This window comes from Trachypithecus francoisi, unplaced genomic scaffold (assembly GCF_009764315.1).
Source record: "Trachypithecus francoisi isolate TF-2019V2 unplaced genomic scaffold, Tfra_2.0 Lachesis_group16, whole genome shotgun sequence".
Classification (NCBI taxonomy): domain Eukaryota; kingdom Metazoa; phylum Chordata; class Mammalia; order Primates; family Cercopithecidae; genus Trachypithecus; species Trachypithecus francoisi.
The window spans coordinates 330,141-353,953 of record NW_022681461.1 but is presented as its reverse complement, the minus strand read 5'-3'; the positions used below and the strand labels follow the sequence as shown (position 1 = coordinate 353,953).

The 23,813-nt window shown below is 45.0% G+C and overlaps 1 protein-coding gene across 25 annotated transcripts in view; it reads right to left on the bottom strand.

Moving 5' to 3' along the window:
• The window catches only part of AOPEP (aminopeptidase O (putative)), a 378,597-nt gene that overhangs the window by 46,305 nt on the left and 308,479 nt on the right, over positions 1 to 23,813 (bottom strand). Inside the window, exon 14 of one of the 25 annotated variants that reach the window (XR_004443289.1) lies at positions 4,686 to 4,960. The exons of 22 other annotated variants lie outside the window; for them this stretch is intronic. Coding sequence is in view for 2 of the 3 variants with exons in the window: in XM_033236612.1 (XP_033092503.1) it covers positions 21,762 to 21,839 (78 nt within the window). In the remaining variant the exon portion in view is untranslated. Of the gene's footprint in view, positions 1 to 4,685; positions 4,961 to 21,072; positions 21,840 to 23,813 lie in introns of those variants that run through there. 2 more of the 25 variants (XM_033236613.1, XM_033236612.1) reach the window with 2 other exon arrangements.

Below are 23,813 nucleotides of genomic sequence, written 5' to 3'. Positions count from 1 at the left end.
TGGATAAACAAACTCTAAATGTTCTAAGAACCACTTTTCTTCTGATTTCACGCTACGGATCCTCATCTAGGAATTTCACAAGGAAGAGCTAACTCTGACAGAGAAATGTCTGAAACCTCACAAGCTGCCCCTCTCTGGGCAGCCCAGCCCTGTCCCCTAGAGCCGGAGTCTACAGCAGGCTCCACCCGCGGCGGCGCAGGCGAGGCCCCGTCTGGGAGAGCGCGGAGCCGGCCTGGGCAACAGGAAGGCAGGAGGGCCCGAGAGTCGGGCTGACGCGCGCGTGGCTGCAGAAATCCCAAGCCTGACCTGCAAGGTATGTCACTAGCTCCCTGCTGGATTTCTGCTTCGTGTGAACGTTCCTGAGCGCCCCAGAACGTGCGTGTGCCTGGCCGTTTTGATTTGAAAGCCTGGTAAATAACACACGCGCGAACTCACAACTCCGACGCCTATGCCCTCGAATGCACCCTGAATTTAAAAGGTTCCCCGCCAGCTTGGAAGAAAGCACAAGCAGCAGCAGCCACTCAGCAACCTCCCACAGCGCGCCCGAGGGACACGGCAGCCCCGCTCCCACCCTCCGCGTCACCTGGCGGCGGCAGCACGGGCTAGGAGCCGAGGGCAGGCGTGGGGGCCGCGCGAGGAACAGTCCGCGGTCCCCGCGCGCCCCTGCGGCGCGAAGCCGAAGCTGGAGAGGGCGGGGAGCCCGCGCTGCTCTGGTCCCTCTGGTCCCTCTGGTCCCGGCCGGCGGGCTGGGCCGCGCTCGGTCCCCGCGCGGTCAGTCTCCAGGCCAGGCCCGCGCCCGCGAGTATCTCGGCCGCCCGCACCTCGCCCCGCCCCTGCGCCCCAGGCCCCGCCCCGCCCCGCCCCGCCCCGGATGGGCCGCTCCCACCCGGCAATTACTCTAATGAGAAGTTCTCATCTCAGCACTTCAACAAGGTACAAACCAGCCCCAACACAGCCGGCAATTCAAATGGCTTTGACAACAAAGGCAGTCACAGCTGTAGCAATTTCTCCTCTCATTTACACAATGTGAGGATTTTCTCTCTTTGCATATGATATTTAAGAAAAAAAGTTTAAAACTGTAGCATACATGCCATTTCACAAGGGTATTAGTATTACGTGGAAAAACACCAGACCTGGCCGGCTTCAACTAAAAAAAAAAAAAAAAAAAAAAAAATTCTTACCAATAAATACATAAACTTTCAAGTTTGGTCCCTCCTGCAGAACAAATGTTCCTGGACCACCTGGTGGAAATCAGCAACATGCTGAGGTGTGAGAAGACTGTTTTCTTATAGCTTATAGATCATGTGAATAAAAGAGCAACAAACCACCCAGGGCCGCTTTCTGTAAGAATAAACACTCTATACAATTCGTAATCAGCACTGGTGGAGGCTGCTAATTGTTCACACTAAAATCAGAAAAAAACAAAATGCCAGAGATAAGTTTTCTGTGTGCTTGCAAGGATGGCTTTCATGGTTAATTACTGGTGTCTTCATCCTAAACAACCAGAACATTTGCATGGCAAACAAGAAATCCGTCTCATTTCCAATCCTGCAGCAATCTCAGGAGATAAAAGTCGCCAGAATCGACCCCAACGACAAAATCAAAACTTCCAACAAGGATTATGAGGAATGTGATTTACTGAGAATAAGTGAGAGGTAGGCATTCTGAGAATGCACTTCACAATGAAACCAGAAAGATGTGGCCCCAAACCACAGGATAGGGACCCACCTCAGGAAGGGAACTACCAGGGCCGTTTTCCCTAGAAAACTGTAATACTCCATTTACAAGTTCTGCATGTTAAACTCTTCATTCTAATTTTAAATGTACATTAGAATGTTGTAGATGAGAAAAATTATAACTAAAACGGGCTTAGAAAAATAAAACATCAACAACAAAGCCTACTTTGCCAGTACAGATTTGATCTTTAAATAATCTGCATCCATTTTAAAGAATTACTGAACAAAGTTTATGTGAAAGGTTAAAAAGAAAATCAGGCAATGAACTACTGAGTGGAGGAATATTAAAACCCCACCACTACAAAAACTTTGCATTAAATAGGCTGAGAGTCTTCCACTTTCAAACTGTATTTCTTTTTTCAAAAGCAGATTTTAATTTTTAAAACATTTCAGGTAAGTATGGCTTTCAGTCCCACTCCATGCATTTATAAAATGTGAGCTAAAATATCTCCATATATAAGTCAAGGAAATCCTTAACTGTTCATGTAATAGAAAACGTAGCACCTTATTTTCTTACAAATGCCACGTTTGGTAACTAAATTTGCCTCTCTAAATATTAATATGACAAATAGCTGAATACAATTTAAATTGTAATAACCACTTTAAAAGTTAATCATTTTATAAACAAGAAAATCAACTGATTTTAAGTTAAAACAAACAGAATAAGAAACAATTTTTTTTAAAGTGAGCACTTGCAAATGCTAATATGTCTACCTGAACTTACAACTTTAGTTCCCTGAAAGTAAGATGACATTTTTAAATACTTAAAACTAAGAAAATCAGGTGTCTGGGAAGTAAAAATATAGAAAGGACTCCCAAACACTTGTTCTGCAAATGAAATAAACATGGTGAGCAATTGAGACTAGAGGGAGAAAACTCCTTCGGAGAAACTGTAATATTCCCAAAACACTTATCCCTCCCTATATTCCCCACACTCTCAGATCTAGAAGTCATTGTTAGCTGGGTCGATCTCTTTGTGTACAGCACAGAACACTCCCCTTCAAATGTTAAGAACACTGATAAGCTTTATGCATGTTTTCAAAAGCATAAGAACATGAAAATTAAACATAATTCCCTTAAAAATTATGTCCGTTGGAAAAATTCTTATATACCTTTAAAAAACAAACATTCTTTAATGAGAGACAGAACAAAGAAGTTTCACAAAATACACCAAACCATTACTTCAGGTACCTACGCTATCAGCCTCATCGCTCACACATTTTAGCATGTACTTTTAAAAGCAAAAAGCCACTGGCCGATTAAGTTGGTCACATCTGCAATTCTGCTTTCAACTAAAAGGTAGAGAGTAAGCCTTGGGATAAGCCACGAAAGGTCTTGAGAGTATTTCCACTTCAGATAAGCAGGTCTCACTAACATCACAGATTTAACTTATCAAGTGATTCCAATACTATTTGTTCGCGCTATTTTTATAATTAGCATTTCGCTTTTTGGAAGCTGAATTAGTGGCCCTAGTCCTATATATTTTTTTTAAAAACCCGTATCTGGGAACTCGTATCTTCCTTTCTAAGCCCAGCGCAGTCCTCTGCTGGCCAGCAGTGCTCGGGCCACCTGAGCACCCACCCTGCATTCCTACCGTTGTTCAAAGTGGGGGTGGCGGCAAACCCCCGAACACCACTCTCCGTTCTGCAGGCGCCGGCTGCACGATGCTGCCTGAAGTCTACTGGTACTGCTCCCCTCTCAATGGGCCTTGTGTTCGTTTAACGAGGGTTAGGGGAGCTACGCTACACGGACATACGTCCCTGGAGCACCTCTGTGAAGGCAAACTACGAGGACCACGATTATCCATAGAAAAAAAAGAAAAGATCTGGCCCTTAGGAGCGGCAGCTGCTATACAGCAATCCTTGACACGAGTAACTCTGGTTCTGAAGCCGAGGCCCCAGGGTGGGTGCAACGGCCTGAACCAGCGCCCTCCGCGGAGGACCCAGCCACCAGCATCCCTGACCGCACTGCAAGGTGAGGGAAGACTGGGACGAGAAGGCTTTAGAAAAACTCAGGCATGTCCAATAGCCTGGCTCCAAAGCTGGGAGCACACCTATCACTCGGAGGTTTTAACAAAGGCGAGTCGCGCTGGACCTGGGGCCTCTCACCGACTCCCGTCAGCAGCAGACACAGCGGAGGCCCGCCGGGTGCAGGGGCGCGCCCCAGCCTGAGCCGCCCCACAGCGTCCCCAGCCCCGGCAAGCGCAAGCCCGCGTCCCTCCCGTGCCGCTGCGGAGCTGCACTGCCAGGACGCGGGTCCGCCCGCTGCAGGCGATGACACTCCCTCTTTCAAACCTGTCTCCTTTCCTCCAAGCACAGTGATGTCGCAGACGCTAGGGGCGCCGTCGGCTGGGGAGTAACCCGGGCCAGGGTCTAATCCCGCCTGGCTACTCATCTTGTGACCTCGGCACAAGCTCTGGGAAGCCCAGCTCTCCAGGGTGTCAGGAAACAGCACCGTCCTTGGCACGCCCTTCCTGGCTAAAGACCCCTGCTTCTGAGCATGAATGTAAAACGGCCCACCCTCTTCCCCATGTTCCTTCAACACCAGCTCTCACAGCCTGAGATGTGTGCCGCGAAGGACTGAGGCAACCCATGACCGTACCAAAGGTAACCGCCAAATGTAAACTAGAGGTGCCAAGTAAGCGCTCCACTCTCCCCCCTCCCCTACTGCCAGCGCCTGTCTAGTGCAGGCCCCAGAGGAGCACCAGGCCTGCCTTACCACCAGGTGGGTTCCCTGGCGCCCACCCTGCACTCCTCTCCCGCTGGGGACTGAAAGCGTGACACGTACGCCCTATGCGTGCAGGTCACTATGCTCATTTCCAGTCCCAATCCACTCCTCAGCTCTTCGACAAACCTTTCTGCAGCCTACTCAGCCCTCTGCCTGGAATGCCCTCTACTCAAATCACTATTCAAGGGGTCACGTTTTTCAAGAACCCTTCACCAATCTTACCCTTCCAGACGAAGGATTTGCTTCACGGGTTTTACTCTCATTCATTTCCACGTGGGCTGTGACGCTTTTCCGCCATACAGCAGAATTATCGGAGTGCTGCTGCGCATGATGCTCCCATTTCTGAGCTCCTTGCAGGCCTGGGATGTCTTTACTTTTAATCCCTCCTCACTCTCACCCCCACCTGCATCCAGAGGAACCAGTTGTGAATTAATGTAACCAATCTTGTAGCAGGATCAAAGTTTCCATTTGTGCCCATTAGCAGTGATTCTTAGCAACTAAATGATGAAAATATGTTAAAATAGAATCAACTTTGAAAGAGAAATTCAAAGATAATACTTTTTAAGCCTTGCACCATTAATTTCACAAGCAAAGAAAACCATTACAGGTAAATGTCATATCGATTTCGGGGGCATTTTCCCTAGGAAGCTGTTGACAGCTTAACCACGGCAGCTCTGCTTTATGCAAATGCAGATGGTGCTTTTCTCCCAGAGAACTTCGCATGTGTTATCTCAGTTGACTTTGCAATGGCCTTGTAGACAGCAGCACACATTACCCACAGTCTTAAGATGACTGGGGAAAGAGAACACGGAAGGTCAAGCCACTTAATACACAATATGTACACAGTGGTTACAACTATGCAAACATTTTGGGCTGGGCACCATAGCTCACATCTGCAATCCCAGCACTTGGAGGCCGAGGCTGGTGGATCACGTGGGCCCAGGAGTTCGAGATCAAACTGGGCCAAAACTGCCTCTACAAAACATACAAAAATTAGCCAGGCATGATGGCATGCACCTATACTCCCAGTTACTTGGGAGGCTGAGGTGGGAGGATCGCTTGAGTCCGGAAGGTTAAGGCTGCATTGCGCCCTCATCTTGCCACTTGTACTCCAGCCTGGGTGACAAACTGAGATCCTGTCTCAAAAACAAAACAAAACAAACCTAAAAATTATACAGATGTGTGCACAAAAAAGGATGCTTACGGTGTTAAAACTGGAGTATCATTTTAACTGGAAGTTTTCCTATAAAGTGTTAGTACAAATTATAAAATAAAAAATGTCACAAGACAAAGCAAATGATTAACTCAATTATTCACAAGTCAATAAAACTATAACTGAATCATTCTTTTAAATAGAAATGCCAATTTCCCTCAAACTAAAACTATAGTTTCATGTCACACTGAAAATTTCTCTTTATAGTCAGCAGTGGGCATGTTAGATATTACAGTATAACAGAAACTTCATTTAATCAAAGTACAAATGACTTTTTCTACTATAATAGCATATATCTGTGTGTGCACATACATTATTTTTCCTATGGTAGTTATGAGAAGCTGTAAGAAAACTACAAAGCCATTAACTACCCCCTACCTTTTTAAAATTTTTGTGTAGATGTGGGGGGCAGTGGCTTACTTTGTTGCCTAAGCTGCTCTCGAACTCCTAGACTAGAGATCCTCCTGCCTTGATCTCCTAAAGTGCTGACATTACAGGTATGAGCCACTGCACCCAGCCAAAAAACTCATATCTAATACTACACTCTGTATTTGTCAACTATCCGACCCTATGAACTCCCCAATTCACTGCCCTTTACATTATCAGCATCCTCTGAGGTTATAGGCAGGATAATGGCCACATTACCTGGCAAAAGGGAATTAAAATTCCAGATGGATTAAGGCTGCTAATCAACTATGAGAGTACCCTGGATTATACAGGTGGGCTCAATGTAACCATAAGGGTCCTTATAAGTAGAAAAGGCAGGCAAGAAAGAGAACCAAAACGACAGCAGCGTGAGAAGGACTTTACCAAACCGCGCTAGCTTTAAAGATGGAGGAAGGGGCCATGAACCAGGGAATACAGGCAACCCTAAAACCTGGACAAGGCCAGGAACTAGATTCTCTCCTAGAGTCTACAGAAAAAAAGTGCTGCGGACACCCTGACATTAGCCAATGAAGGCTGATATTGGACTTCTGACCTCCAGATACTATAATAAATTTGTTTTAAGTCACAATGTTTGTGGTAATTTGTTACAGCACAATAGGAAATTAATACATCTGAGTTCCAAGTTCCTCATAATCGATATCATTGCTTCTTAGCCTGTTTGGTGCAACACCTAAAGACAATGACATCCTTTATTCATTTATTTTTTGAGACGAGTCTTGCTCTGTCGCCCAGGCTGGAGTGCAGTGGCGCAATCTCGTCACTGCAAGCTCTGCCTCCCGGGTTCACGCCATTCTCCTGCCTCAGCCTCCCGAGTAGCTGGGACAATAGGCACCCGCCACCACACCCGGCTAATTTTTTATATTTTTAGTGGAGATGGGGTTTCACCGTCCTCCAGCCAGGATAGTCTTGATCTCCTGACCTCGTGATCCACCTGCCTCGGCGTCCCAAAGTGCTGGGATTACAGGCGTGAGCCACCGCGCCCGGCCAATGACATCCTTTAAAAGCTCTCGGCTACACCTAATTCATCAGCTTCCTTTTAAAAGAGGAAGGTTTCTTTCCATTCCCTCCCAGATCCCTAAGTGTGCTGCTTTATAGATGGTTTCAGGCTCAGTTCTGGAGGTGGAAGAGTTTGCTGGGTTTGAGGGGAGGGGAGAAAAGGTGGCTAGACAGGAGGTCTACGGGCCTTCTGGGTCTGGTTCTTGAACTGCCCTGCTGCTTTTATAGCGCCATGGAGGCCGGGGCAGAGCGTGTCAATGAAACAAAGCACAAACATGAAACAAAGTGCCAGGGGCCATCGCGTCCTGATCAAATCTCAGAGCGATTCCAGTTAATGAGTAACATAACCCCACCACCTTTTTCATGGCTTTAATTATTACGGCCGGTAAGAAATATTCAAGCCATCCCTGTTTAGTGATGTTTTATTTACCCCTAAAGGCTAAAGTCTTCATTAAGTGAGAAGAGTTGTGTTCAATTCAGCACATATGGTGAGATCACAGACTGGCTGACTGTACTTTTTTAGTGTCTCTCCCTCTCCGCCCCCCACCCACACACCCTCCCAAGGACTCTGAGTACACAGTTCACAATCTCAATCTGGCAATATCACAATTTCACATTACCACAAAGAATATTTTTTTTAAAATCTTATTTCTGAATAGTTTTCCTTATTCTCAATTTTTCTAGCACAAATCCATCTTCTCATAAGGCCATTTCCTACACTGATTAAAGTGCAAGTCACTCTTGCTACAAAGGAGTCTTTCTTTGCCCCCAAATGTTTCACTCACATACATGAAAACTGGCTAAGTTCCTGAATGGCACAGAGCCTTTTGGTTTGAGAAGCCTGACAAAATGTCTAAGTAGTAAAAAGAACTGGTAAAACGTGAGAGCCTGTTATTTATTGCAATTCATATATCCACAAGATCAACAGTCATTACTTGCCTCTTTTTTTTTTTTTTTTTGGTGTGGAGACTTAACTCTGTCATGGAACTCCCTGATGATGGTATTTTCTGAAGTTCACATTGTTATGTTTTCTAAAGGGAAACAATTAGCCAGCCATAGCTTTCCAGGCACAATCTTTGAGGAAGGGAGACTGTTTACCGTGTTTTCTATCAGAAAAGGAATGTTTGCAGCTCATCTGCACTTGGAACAATATTTTTATCTTTGGGTATCATTTGGCATTGCTGTCACTGGAGCTGCAAAAACATGGGAGGAGCTAGGAAAATCCAAACTTCTGATCCTGCACTTTGCAAGAGGAAGGACGAGCTGGGTGTAGCTCTCTCATGTGTGGCCCCACCTCCAGGAGCTTGGGCCAGGAGGGAACGGGGAATGCCTGTGCCCATCAGCAATAGGCATCCTGGGGGCACCCGGTCAGAAAGACATACAGGAGGGGAGGGCGAAAGGTCCCTGCTCTCCTCTTTCATCGCAGAGGCGGAGACAACTTCTGAGGAAGAGCTGGAATCCTGGGGTCAGGGGAGGCAGCCCGGGGGAAATGCACATGGCCTGGGCCTCAACGCCGTTCCTTCAGAAAAAGGGGGTTACCACGTGGCTCTGTGGTGGCCCTAAGGTGCGAAGATGAACTTGGCTTTGTGTCTGATCATCCACTTTATTAGCAGGATCACACACCGTGGTACACAGCCTTTCTTCTGCTCCAGTTCTGAAGAAACCATTCCTGGTAGCAATGTAATTCTAAATGGGAGTCGTAAAATACATAATAAAGAGGCTGGGCACTACAGTTTACAGAGGATGGGAAAGCAAAGCTGATTTTGTATGTGCAACTGTTCCTGTCAACGGATGAACAAGCCTGCGGGAAGGGACTGGGGCAGCAGAATCCCCTGGTGTGCCTCCTCTCTCCTCTACCTACTGAGGTCCCCTGGGAGGGAGGAGACGCCACCTGTAACCTCTTGCTGCCCAGGTATTAAAGCACGGCTGATGAGGCCTGTGCCTCTGAGCTCCTCTTCAATGCCCCAATGCTATTTTTATTATGTTCCCAGAATTAAACTCCAATAGCATCTTTAACATGCTTTAGTTCTGTGGGAAAAGGAAATACATCAGTCATGCAATAACTATACAAATTTAACATCCTGGAACCTGTTTTTACAAACTCTAAATAAAAAGTCAGCAATCTTCGTCTGCCATCACAGATCATTGTTCTTGACAATAAATAACCCCAGTGGCTATTTTAAAGATTTCTTAAAATTAACATGAAGAATGAATGAAGAAACATGTCCATAGTAGGGGGTTGGATATGTAGGGATGGACATGTAGAACAGGAAAAGAAATGAAATCTCCCTTAACAACAAAACTTGTTCCCTTGAGGAGATGCCTTCTCTTGCAGGGGACCTTACTAGCAAGCTATAAGTTGTTTCTGTTTATACAGCCTGCCTAAAGCTTTTGAGAGAAATATTACTTATGTTAAATGTATTTAATTATAGGATAGGAATTCCTTAAAACTATGATCCAGTTTTTTGTTTGTGAGACAGGGTCTCGCTCTGTCACCCAGGCTGGAGTGCAGGGGCGTGAACACAGCTCACGGTAGCTTGGACCTCTTGGGACTCGGGTCATCTTCTCACCTCAGCCTCCCAAGCTGCTGGGACTACAGGTGTGCGCCATCACACTTGCCTAATTTTTTCCTTTTTTTTTTTTTTTTTAATTTGTGGAGATGGGATTTCACTGCGTTGCCCAGGCTTGTCTCAATTGCTGGGCTTAAGTGATCTGCCCACCTCGGCCTCCCAAAGTGCTGGGAATACAGGCATGAGCCACTATGCCTGGCCAACAATTTGAGTTGTAAAAAAATTTTCCCATAGGTCTTATTTTTCTCATGCCCGCAATATTACTTTTCTTTGGACCATTCTCAGTTGATCCATGTTGCTCAAGATGCAGACTGCAACAGCATGGGCCGATCCCATGTTAACTCCACCATTACGCTATTCAATATTTAAAGGCAGTGAACGCATGCTCACATGTATTCCATTTGACTTCTGTCCATCCAGAAGGCCCACAATAACCCTCTTTCAAACCCAGAGCTGGTCACTTCTGCACATGAATCTACACAGTGCTTGGTGTAACAGGATCATTTCAATTGCCAAATTTACTGGTAATCCTATGAAACCTTCCTCATCTGTGAACTCATCGAGGTTATCCAGAAGTCCCAATTTCCAGTACAGATGTGAAGCCACACCCCAGAACTGCTCCTATCACCTCCCACCTGGTGGCGACGGAGGCAGTGATGAGCACCCTTTGGGTCGGACCCGTTCACCTGGAAGTAACCTGGACTTACCGAGCTTGCTGCTGGCACTAAGAAGATATACAACTTCTAAGAATCTTAATGTAAGACTAAGTAAAAGAACAGGAAAAGAAATGAAATCTCCCTTAACAACAAAACTTGTTCCCTTGAGGAGATGCCTTCTCTTGCAGGGGACCTTGGAGGCAGAGCACACCTGATGTGCTTGCGTTGTAGAGACATTAGTTACTGTGCAACAAAAGACGTTATTTATAGCTGCTGTGTCTTTACTTCCTAGGTCTAACCACCAGAATCTCTACTTAGCCAGGTCGTGGCCTGGATTTGTTTGCTATAGTTACTGAGACTGTGGCAAACATGGTTTATATCATTAGGTTTTTTATTGTTTCATTCAGTTTTGGGCGTATGTGTGTGTTTATATTCAGATTTAAAATGTGTGCAAGTTGCCTAGAAACCAAAGTGCAGAATTCACAACCTAATGCATGCTACACTGCAGCTGCTGGGAAACAGCATGTTCCTTCACCTGCAGTCTAGGCTGGGCTCATTCCTATCTACCCTGTCATTCAAGGTTGATGGTATCTAGTTTTCGCGGGAGTTTGGTTTAGTTACATCATCACTTTTGGTATAACTGGAAGGAAAGCGTTGTGTTTTTATTTTTTCATCTTGCTTGAATGCCCGTTCCCCGCCCCCCCCCACCCAAGAAAACGTAGGTTCTTCTCCTGCATCAGGACATACAACTTTTGGTGTGGGAGCCACAGGCCCAAGACGCCGAGAACTTGCTTGCATGGAGCATGGATGGACAGAGGGCGGGATGGAAGGTTTCTCACGTTACTGTATTTCCCACACTGAGCACCTTTCATCTGAGGAGCTCCACACCATCTCATACGTGCCTGAGGTGCCAGCCTGAGCACCACGGCATCACACTCAGGGTCTCAAGGCAGAAAGCCACAAGATCACTGTAAATTAGAAAGTGAAGCCAAATAAACCCCCAGGAATGTATTAACTTGCACTGACAGGTACTACTTAGACAAGCCCCTTCTACTGTCGCTGCGGTTCTTCAGGAATAAGCATGGCCCTTCCCCAGGAGCAGCTGAAGGCCCGCAGACAGCCGCTGAAGAGAAACAAATAGTGCTCCAGGGCTTTTCCTTTCAGTTTCACTAGCAGGACCATTCCTACTCCTGAAATGCTCTCTCCTAAGTCCTTCAGCAATAAGAAACTGTGTCCAGAACAAAAGTTACGTTTTATTTTACGCCACAAAATTAGGAGTGGAAAAGAAATGTGAATATCTTATGAGAAAAAAATGCAAGTTAAACTTCCTGGAAAATACCTGAATTCATGGAGCTTTGGTGCTTGTATACCATGAGCTCAGACAATAAAATCCCACCCACTCTCTTGAATTGCATGTGGTAATACTTTTGACAACTTTTAGGTGCCAAGGAGAAAAATATTTTTCATGGTTAACTGTACAGCCTATCATTTTCTATCAATGAACACTAATCAGTTTTCTGGATGAAATAAAGAATGACTTCAGGAAGAATTCTTAAGATAAAATGGTTAGGGATTGATAAAGGAAAACCACCCCCCTTTAAAAAATCAAAATAAAGGCTAAAAGGTGGGGTAAAAAAAATTATCCTGAAACTTCGTAAAACAGCTATTTAAAACCAAATCAATAATACTGCTGTGAGGTCTTTTTAGAATTTAAAGGCCTCTGTGGGTTTGCTACAATTTTCATGCCCACTCTTAGGCCGAAGACAGCTCATACATCTGTGGTGTTCAACTAACTAGCAACTTAGCTTCTGAATAAAAAGTACATGGAGATGTTGCCACTTTCTGCAAGTAGCACACTGGACTGCATGATCTGCCGCGTCGCAGGGAGCATCCATCCCACGACAATGACGTTGTCAAAAGATGTGCACGGGCCGCGGACTGCTAAGGCAAGCTTGTGGCCAGGCTGGAAGACTGACAAGAGCACAGGGCTCTAAAAACCCACAGTCCCGGCCGGGCGCGGTGGCTCAAGCCTGTAATCCCAGCACTTTGGGAGGCCGAGACGGGCGGATCACGAGGTCAGGAGATCGAGACCATCCTGGCTAACACGGTGAAACCCTGTCTCTGATAAAAACTACAAAAAACCAGCCGGGTGACGTGGCGGCGCCTGTAGTCCCAGCTACCCGGGAGGCTGAGGCAGGAGAATGGCGTGAACCCGGGAGATGGAGCTTGCAGTGAGCTGAGATCCGGCCACAGCACTCCAGCCTGGGTGACAGAGCGAGACTCCGTCTCAAAAAAAAAAAAAAAAAAACCCACAGTCCCTTCAAGGTGACTTTAAGCCCAGGTGCCCAGGCAGCAGCTGTCCCTCCATCTCTCAGCTGAGCTATGCCTGGCCACCTCTGAAACTAACTATGGTTTTATTCACCGCCCCCCCCCCACACACACAAAAAGAAAGAAGAAGAAGAAGAAGAAAGGAGAAAAGGAGGAGGAGGAAGAGGAGGGGGAGGAGAATGAAAAAGAAAACAAAACCCAACATTCTGACATTTACTGAAAGGAATGAAGTGCTGCTCTTGTTTATGAAGAGCAAGTAAACACATATTTTATGGCAGATATTTGAAGATAATTAAAAAGGAAACTTTTAAAAAAGATGAAATACCTTTAAAAGAGATGAAAGATTTTCTCTCACCCCAACCCCCAACGATGATTCTTGTCATTTAAAGGGCAACTACTGTTAGGAATTTGTTTAAAAGTTGGAATTTTTTTTCCAAAGGCAAAAATTTAAATCAAGTAAGACCTATCAGATAAATTCCATCTTCATGAATTATAACTTAAAGAAATAAAACATTTTATTTTCATGCTTTCAAATATGAAATGTTTTAAAATATCCTGAAAAATCAGTGGTAACATCTTAAAAAAGCGGGCGAGATCAGTGGAAGATTCCACCTGTCCAGAAGCCTAGGCTTAGGGAAAATGAGATCACACAAGACCATATGCACATCCTCACAAACGAACCTGTAAACAGGACACAAATTCTTAAAGCCATCAACATCACTAGACAGCAAAAATCCAGGGAGATTTAAAACACAAATATTTGCATAATCCTTTCTATTCAAGAAAACTCAGTGTGACCACCATCATGGAAACCTGTCCCGGCCGGGCGCGGTGGCTCAAGCCTGTAATCCCAGCACTTTGGGAGGCCGAGACGGGCGGATCACAAGGTCAGGAGATCGAGACCACCCTGGCTAATACGGTGAAACCCCGTCTCTACTAAAGAATACAAAAAACTAGCCGGGCGACGAGGCAGGCGCCTGTAGTCCCAGCTACTTGGGAGGCGGAGGCAGGAGAATGGCGTAAATCCGGAGGCGGAGCTTGCAGTGAGCTGAGATCAGGCCACCGCACTCCAGCCTGGGCGACAGAGCCAGACTCCGTCTCAAAAAAAAAAAAAAAAAAAAAAAAAGGAACCTGTCCCAGGGGTCTACAATGGCCACCCTCAGACCTACTTTCTGGGTAAAGCAACTGAAAGCACATGGTAGGAGGGGAGTCTGTCGTAACTGAGTGAATGACTGGGGACAGGTGCCTGCTTTTACTGACAAGCAAGTAAGGCCACACAGCAATTTCTTTAAAAAAAAAAATTATCTGGGCTGGGCGCCGTGGCTCACACCTGTAATCCCAGCACTTTGGCAGGCTGAGGTGGGAGGAATCACCTAAGGTTGGGAGTTCAAGACCAGTCTGACCAACATGGAGAAACCTCCTCTCTACTAAAAAAAATACAAAATTAGCCGGGCATAGTGGCGCATGCCTGTAATCCCAGCTACTCAGGAGGCTGAGGCAGAAGAATCACTTGAACCCAGGAGCCAGAGGTTGCAGTGAGGAGATTGTGCCACTGCACTCTGGCCTGGACAATGACAGCGAAACTCCGTCTCAAAATAAAAAGAAAAATTATCTGAAGCTGGTGTCAAAGGGATTTATTTTAAAAAACAGCAAATCACTAACACAAAGAAATTTTCTCAGAGATTTACTACCCACTTTAGATACCTTTACTTAGGTCTTTCAGGATGCTCCAACTGGCCTGAACTTGACGCATCGAACTGTTAGGTCTGGCGCTGACTGCTCCTACGAGACACATCACACGAGCAGACTTTCCCAACATGCCAACAACTCATGTCCAGGTTCAGGAGAAAACTGGTATGTCATCAATGTCGAGATGGTTTTCTTTCAACCAAATACTGCACGGTCTCACTCATAGGTGGGAACTGAACACACGGACACAGGGAGGGGTACATCACACACGGGAGCCTGTCATGGGGTTCGGGGGAGGCAGAGGTATTAGGAAAAATACCTAATGGAAACGACGGGTTGATGGGTGCAGCAAACCAACACGGCATATGTATCCCTATGTAACAAGCCTGCACAGGTACCCTAGAACTTAAAAGTATATAAAAAAAAAAAAAAAAAAGGAAAGAAATGGTTTTCTTTCAAATATTAAATGAAATGCTGGGTGTATCAGATGTCTGACACTTCTCTCTCAGGTTCATAACAAAACCTGAATCCTATCAATCAATCCAATGCAGCGATTAAAGGAAATCCCAGCAAGGCCCGCTTCCCAAGCTCCTCTTCTGAGAGATCTGTATCAGGAAACCAGGATCCGCTTGATCTCAGAGAGCCTCATGTTGAGTCGAAGACTGTCAGTTGACCAGAATTGAGAGCGAACTTGTTCCAACCCTTCCCCATTAAAAACACAAGGGTATTTACATCTTCCAAACCAACGCCTTTAGCCCACATAAAAACTGATGAGCCAAAATGAGGCCTTGCGGGCCACTGTGTGAGATTCAAGGGAAAAATTACTAATATCCAAGTAGAGTTTCCAGATTATCTCACCTTTTCAAACTGTTTCAACCTCACCCCTCATGCCATTCCTGTCCCATGTATAATTCTCAAATTACAACAAGCATAGTCTGAAATCCGCCCATCTAAATGCCCTGGATAGACACTTAGCATTTACCCATTTGGTAGATTCTTTGGTATTTCCTAATACTATTCTAGCAAATCCACCTATACTGCAAGGAAGGAGAAAATGGGGGAAAATATGTCTTCATGGGTGTCTGGGTCTATTTTCCCTTGTCAAGGATCTCCTTTATGAAGACACCTGTTCAAGTTACTATATAAAAGTACGGTAAAAATAAAATGGAAGCAATCGCTACCTACATCTTGGCTTCAGGCAAGAAATAAGAATATGATTGTGTTTCAAATATAACTGAAAATTCCCTTGTTTTCAAATAGGTACCCTGGAATAAAGCAATATCGACGTCAGGACTCAGAACCAAACTTCTAATGGAAGACAAGACAGGGATGACAATGTCTTCAGTATGTCATTTAGCAATTCTGTCATCGCCAGTGACCTCCCAGAACTAACAGCTGACAGCACAGCAAGGGGAGAAAACAATATATGATTTTTAAATCCCCACTGGGTTAATCAAATAATATAATTTGATATTATAAACTTATTTTTCACAGTATCCCCAAATTTAACTGCTCACAAATGAAATTGGGGATATTTAACTTCTGAATACACAGTATGATTTTTGCGACTTCTATATGTAGAATTCTTATGTATTTCATACTCTACTCTTATTTCTATAATGTTACAAAAGAAAGTAAATACAAAACACTGTATTGTGATTTGCTGAACCTTGATAAAGACGGAATTCAGAGATAATTTTTAAATGTCAAAAATTTCCCATGTGGCCTTTTGGATGAAAGGCATATTAAGTAGAATAAATTTATTATTCATTATAATGTCACAGAATTAACCTACTATTTCGTTTTTACGAAGGAGGAAACTTCAGTTATGGAACTGTAGCTTCAGTGAACCTTTGTAACCCTGAAGAACCACACTGACAGACAGACAGAACCACATACACACGAGCCTATCGATTCTACTGGCTCATTGTATCACCTATCAAGGAACAGCAGAGACACACAACAGGGAGGGAGGAGAGGGAAACTGAATGAGTACATTTTGCTGGAAGGAAGGAATCACCACGTGGGGTTTTAGAGAGGAGAATGGAGAGACACGCCAGGCACATGGCACCGGAATGAACAGGTGGAGGAGACGTTAGCACTAGAAAGAGGAACAGAAGTACAGGAGGAAAAGGTGTAGAACAAAAGAACAGGTGAAACGAGGACACAGCGGACTTACATCTGTTTGGCCAACTCTAGACTCCATGGACTAGTGGTAAGGAACCGTCTCCAAGATTAACAGCACACAGCAGAGGAGCTATTCTTAGCTGGCCGTGCTGGCTGAAGCTGCAGGCACCTTCCCCCAACCATGTCAGGTGTGCTTCCAACTGCAATCTCCCTGAACAATATGTGGCCATCACAAAAACAGTCATTCTAAAATGAACTCTAGTGTTCTAGCACTTGGCACGGTATTAGAAGAATCCTTATCCCCATTACACACACCTATCACATAGCCTGGTCAGAAAAGAGCTCTGGGGCTCTCTCAGGGCTGCACATCCTGCAACATCACTGATGAGGCTGTTTTGTCATAAAATAAAAGCACAGAGGCGGAAACAACTCCAAACCACCCTCCCCTCACTTATTCAGTCATGTATTTACCTACTGATTTGGGTGCCGGTTATGTATTCTTAAGTAACACCTATTATTTACTAGCTGTGAAACAGGCTCTGTTGCAGGTGAAGTATTCCAAAGTGAAGTCTTGTGCCTAGAGCAAAGAGTAGCCTGGGAGAACATCAGCTCCTCAGGGGAAACATTCTCCGACTAGCCCACTGGACACCCAAGGTGAGGGACCCTCTGGTAGTGAACATGGCCACCTTTCACTGGCTCACCATAGGACAGGGGAGAACATTTTCAGATTTCACTCTCTGGCTTTTGTTTCAGTAACACCTTTGAACGGCAGAATTTACTTAACAGATAACATATCTGAAAGGCTCACCTGAAAATCAGTGCTGCAGTATCTGCTTCATTTCCCTGGGGGGTGGACAGGCTTCCTGATGGGCCACAGGAGGTCTGACTGTCTGTCTGGCCCAGAACAGCTCCCCTGCACCTGTGGACACCTGGCTGGCCACAGCACTCAGGCCAGGAGGCCTACCTACCGCTCCAGGTGGGGTGGCCTAAAAAGGAAGGGCCAGAAGCAGGTAGCCTCCGCTGGCCAGGTGCAGTGGGGTTTTTCTCAGACACACACGATAAAGTGTGTTTCCAGGCTCCCCCTAAGTCCTGCTGGAGGGTTTCAGGGCCCCCCAGTTAGTTTACTTTCCTGGGACATGTACCTTCTGATCGTACCCCTTTCCGTGTTATGGTTACTGTAACAGGATGAGAGAAACCACAAAGTATAAAAAGCTACAGGACACGGAGCCACTTATTCACGCCCCTGTAAGCACTGGAAAAAGCTGTCTTTAACAGAAACACATGTAATCAAAAGAAGAGGCGGGGGCTCTGCAACATCAAAGCCCCTCAGTTGTGGCACATGGTCCACAAACAGGATAATCCTCCAGATATCTGGGACAAGTCAAAAGACAAGAGGAGCGAACAGTGTTCACTTGTTTGAACTGGGATACATTTCCAAAAGGGAGCATGAAATGACATGATCCAGCAGCAGCTTAGGGAGCTTATGTTTTAATTCCCCCTACCCGGAGAACTGGGCTTGAACAGGATTTAAGGTGCACAGGTGAGCTTCAGCAATTCATCGGTTACGTGGAGAGCAGTGACATCCAACAGTCCCCTTTGATCTGCAAAAGTGACCTCGCTCCCCATCGGCCGGCCACTGCCGGGGCACTGGCACGGAGCTGGGCTCTTGTGCTTTCCTGTGCTTTGATAGATGGCGACGTTTCAATCAGGTATCAGTTTCTATTAAAAAATGCTGAGGGACTTAGCTGCTAATCACACTAAAATGAAGACCTAGATGACGTCGTGTTCTGGCATCCTGGGTACATGTAAAGAATGCCCACCCAGAACACGCTCTGTGATTGGATGTTTAGGAGAGAAGAGAAACTACTTCACTTTCATGACATTCTTTTTACACTAAAAGAGTAGCTATGTGAAGAACAAAGGCAGACCGATGCAATGACTTCATGTCACTAAACACATACCGGTAAATGCAGAGAAATCTATTAACTGCCAAAATAATTAACACTCTTTGCCCACACATACTTCTATGTAACACTTTCCGCTTGTAGCACCACCAGAGCTCACGTCGTCTGGGGGTGTGTGTGACTGCACACCCAGGGTACAACGGCACACTGTGAACACCACACTTTCCACCAGCCTGGGATCAAGCCTAGCCGAGAAGGGTCGGAGAAGCCAGCCAGGCCAGACCACACAGTGGAAATACTAGAGAGGAGGCAAAGTATCACTTATACCTTTTCCAGGATTTGATTATGCTACTTTGAAGTGAGGACTATTTGTATTCTAATAAAAGCCAGAGAGCAGGAGACAGCTGTGTAACTGCATATTTCTCTGGAAGTAAGTTGAGAGTATCCATTTCACGGAACCCCGTAAAGTGGAGCAGAAATAGCCCCACAGTTAACTGCTGAACCTTGAAGCTCGTCTTCCATGATTTCCATATTGTGCCTACAAACTAAACATGCACGTCACGATCGGGAGCTGGCAGTATCCCCTCAGATTCTGAAACGGATGTCAGTTTGATTCATGTTCAGAGAGGAAGAAGAGACACAGGATGGCTGCTGCCGGTTTTTACATCACTGGCCACATGCAGAAAGCCAAAGGTAAAGGACGAATGCACAAACCTTCCTCTCACAGTCCTACACGATCCATTCATGAGGCTCAGACGCTGCTCTGCACTCACAGCCGTTTACTCCAGTGCACAGGAGATGGTTATCAAATGGAATGAGTTAAGGTATACATGTCCCCAGGACTACAGCTGCAGTTAAATGCTGAATTCCAGTATTCACAGTCAATGAAGTTACTTTTTATGAAATGTACATAACAGATCTTTCCAAAAAAGCAGTATTTCAAAATAACTCAATTAAATTATTTTTCCAAAAAGTAGCCTGCATGAAAGCACCTTTGAAGTCACAAAGTTGAAAGTCACAAACATAAAACACACTCCCATTCTTCTTCAATGATTATTCTCCGTAAAATACAAACATCAAAATATTAAAAGTAGCTTGCTGGGTGATGATTACTGATAATTTGAAATTTCTTCTTTATACCTTCCCATATTTTCAGAATTTTCTCTAACAGTATCACTTTGATATTCAGGGAAAAAAAGTTAAATTTCTTACCTTGAGTTGGTTTAAAATAAGAAACTAAATATGCTGAACTGAAATAAAAATACAGGAAAGGTGCCCCCCTAGAAAACAAAGCTTGGTTGCTTTATGCAGAGACCAGAGACATACCACGGCTGCAATGGTCACCTCAGCTCTCAAATCCAGATTTCAACAACTTGAGCAACATGAACTGGACTCCTGGGGCCTCCCCACTTAGGAGTGCTGGGCACACTATCAGTAATGCCACCCGTCTCCCAGGACAAGCACTATGAAAGAGAGGCCAGACTATCACCTGGATTTCATATTAACAGATTCAGTTATTACAAATTAAATTGAAATGAATTTCAACCTCCTTCCCTTCAGTAACTTTGCTTTTTAAATCCTCACCATGTCCCTGATAAGCTGCTGGAGAAGATGCTTACAAAACACTGGAATGCCCAAAATATAAATAACAAATGAAAGGAGGACAACAAATACTGGAAAACTTACAAACTCCAATCAGTGTTGAAACAGTTACGAGCTGCTAAAACATGGCGTCTCTCAAATTCTGGGGGTGAAGGAGTGACTAGCATGGCACTGAATGGGTGGCAGGTGTGAGGGCCCAGAAGGGTGACACGCAGCACACAAAAAGGAACGGCACTTACACTTGAGGGTCTCATGTAACTTTACCCTGCTGAGAAAACACGGGCCTTGGAAGGGGCCACACCAGTTTATAGGGCATGGCTCCTCAACAGTAACACACGCAGACAAAAGGACAAAGGCCAGGAAGATTCAGACTGGTAGAATGATTTAATGTGTCCATCTACACAATGCCCATAAGGAATTCGGTAATGTCCGCCTGAGGCCTGCCAGCCTGATTGCCTCTCACCCTCATCTCCTCTCAGAAATGTGTGGCTGGTCTTCTGGCACCCCCCGTTTCCCTGAGAGGGAGCATGGTGACAGGAGATGTCACGTTGGTAACGGCAGCAAGTATAGAGGACCACATCCTAGGGAGTCCCAGGCAAGGCCCTGAGAGAATCAGTTTTCAGCAAATGAGGACAGCTCAATGCCACACAGCACCTACCCGCACAGGTACCTGGAAGCTCTGCCCCACCTGCATCCCTCACCAGCTGGCACTGCCTTCCAGACACACTAGGCTAGTATCTCAGTAATATGGACCAAAAACACTGTGGACATCTGGGGCCAATGGCTCTTACAGAATTCCTGGATAACCTAACCCAAATAATATACACAATCGGGCAGGGAAATTCTAATACAATGTCCTATCTAAGAAAGGAGAATTAAAGGAAAAGTCAGTTATAATGCACTAATATGGACGCAATATTTACAAGCTGATGCCTATTAAATACAACAGTGAAGCAATGGGCTGCCTGAAGAATCCCCACTAACACACAGCTATTAATGCAAACTGAAGCAGCTGTGCCAGGTGGTCACTCAAACACCACAAATGCATTCCCACTGCAAAAGAGATTTTCTGAAATGGCAAGTAACTCTTGGAAAAATTCAACAAAATACAATCTTCCCAGATTTACCCTTCAGACTCATTCCCAGAAACCTGAGTCAATATTAAACCTGTGCACAAAAAACAGGTTCTAAGTCCAAATATTAGACACCAGTTTTTCACCTGTACAGCTCTCCAGTTGGCACCTGAAGAGTGTGGGCAGTGGCGTAATTCTCCACTCTGCTGGAATGCACTGTGCACCACACGCATAGTGCGCATGGACTCCACCCACCCACGGCCAAAGCACCCCGATCACTGTGCCACTCACGTCACTCCCAGGAGGGTGATTCTGCCCTATGAGAACCGTTCCTTCAACACAAACTGCCACCACATGACAAAGTACCTCTGGAGGCCAAAATAATGGAAGTAAACTGTGTTCAGTTGAGGTTGTTTATTCAGATACCAGACCCTAAGAAAATCATCTCTGCCACTATTTTCCTCCCGTGAACTTCTGGCACTGGACACTTGGGTGCTGGGTGTGAACTGGAATGCCTCTCATCTTCTCCTCTTCACAGACTGCATGCCCCGCTTCAGAATATTTGGACAAGCACAAATTTGAAAGATAAACAGGCCTGCAATGAGTGTTCTGAGGCTCATGATGCTGCTGAGACCCAAAGGGTGGTCCTGAACGTCACCCACGATGAGAGGGCTATTTCACCGGAATGCTCTGTCATGACTGATAAAATTTATTTAGAAAAATAGGTTCCCTTGATTTGTTCACTGCCAAAATTAAAAATCCCTGCAAATCCTAGAATAAGCAAAAATAATGAGAAAGTTTAGTCATTTGGTCTTGAAGACAATCGTAATCCCTGCCATGTCAAGTGATGTGATAAAGTCTTCCTGCACAACTTTTGCAAGGCTTCTGAAGATCGCCTAGATTCACACAAATACTGCTAGTTGCATTTTTAATAAAGAACCCTAAAAAGCTACCCAATTCTAACACCTAGAACTTCACTATTTAATTATTTAAAGCACCCCAAAACATGGCTCTACAGATACGTGTGTCTTTTCTATATTAAAACAATGTTTACAATCAGAAATACAAACTGACAAACATTGGTTTGAGTAACAGAACTAAAAAAAAGAATTCAAAATACCAAAAAAAAATCATTTCTCAAAGTAAACTTAGACAGCATCACATACACACATCAACTCAATAGTTTATATCAAGTCCACAAGAAAAACATAATTAAATGGAGAGTGGTTAACCGTTGCATGCATGAGTGGTGGCAGAACCTAGAGATTGGGGAGGACAGGCATCAAAGACCACAAGTTTATTTATTTTGTTATTCCATTTCACTTTATTATTTTTTCAGACAGGGTCTCACTCTGGCTGTGTCACCCACACTGGGGTATAGTGGTGTGGTCACAGCTCACTGCAGCCCTGAACTCCTGGCTCAAGCGATCCTCCCACCTCAGCCTCCCAAGTAGCTGGAACCACAGGTGCATGTCATCATACCCAGCTAACTTTTTTATTTTTTGTAGAGATGGGGTTTCTCCACGTTGCTCAGGCTGGTCTCGAACTCCTATGCTCAAGCAATCCACCCACCTCAGCCTCCCAAAGTACTGGGATTACAAGCGGGAGCCACCACTCCCGGCCTACAGTTTTAACTAACGTGTTAACAATGCTTGATAAACTGTAAATACCTTAAAATAGTTCCTAGCTTTCTTTTGTACCTAAGAATATAAAACAAGTCAATGGTTAAGTTGATACTCCCTACAGTCCATGGCAAAGATGTGGAGAAACTGGGACCCCTGTTCACCACTGGTGGGAAGGTAATGTGGTATGGCCACTCTGAAAACAACCTAGGCTTCTTAAATCATTCCATTTACTCAGCTGCTCATATACACTTACTCAACTTATATGACTCCTAGGTCATCTACTGGAGAGAGCTGAAAGCACATGTTCCTTTAACAACTCACCTGTACTTACTGCAGCATTATTCATGGCAGCCCTAAACTGGACACAACCCAAATGTGCATCAACTAGTGACAGAGAGAGAAAACGTGGTGTAACCGTAAGATGGAATACTGTCCAGGAACAAAGGGAACACACAGCGACACACACTGCAACACGCATGGACCTTGAAACGTTACGCTAAGTGAAAAAAACAAACACGTAAGACCATGTATTATATGATTTCACTGACATGAAATGTCCAGAAAATGCAAATCTACAGAAACCAGAAGTAGATTACAGGTTGCCTAGGGATGAGGAGAGGGGGAAATAGGCAGTGATTACCAGCGGACGCCAGGGGTTTCTCTGGGATGATGGAAATGTTTTAAAACTAGATTGTGGTGATGGTTGCACAACTTAGCTAACTTACTTAAAATCAGTGAATTGTTTATACCATGTAAATTATGCCTTACAGTTGTTAAAAACATATATACACACAAAAAGAACCTGTGCTGAAGTCCTTGGTAGCTATGAAGTGTTAAATCTATGTTCCGGTTTTTACTTTCTTGACTTTGGAATGGAAAAGATGACATCAGTCCATTAGCATTATGAGAATGCAGAATTTTGCTATTCAATTTCCTCTTAAAGATAATAAAGGAACACGGGGGAGGGAGGCATGCAGGGGAGCAAATAAATCTGCTCTTTCCTCATTACGGAGTTCAAACTGGGTCACAGCCCTATTAGGCTTAACCACGCAGAGCTTACTTATTACTGCTTGCTGCCGGCGGGGGCAGTGCTGGGGCCTGGGAACCGGCAGAGTCCAGT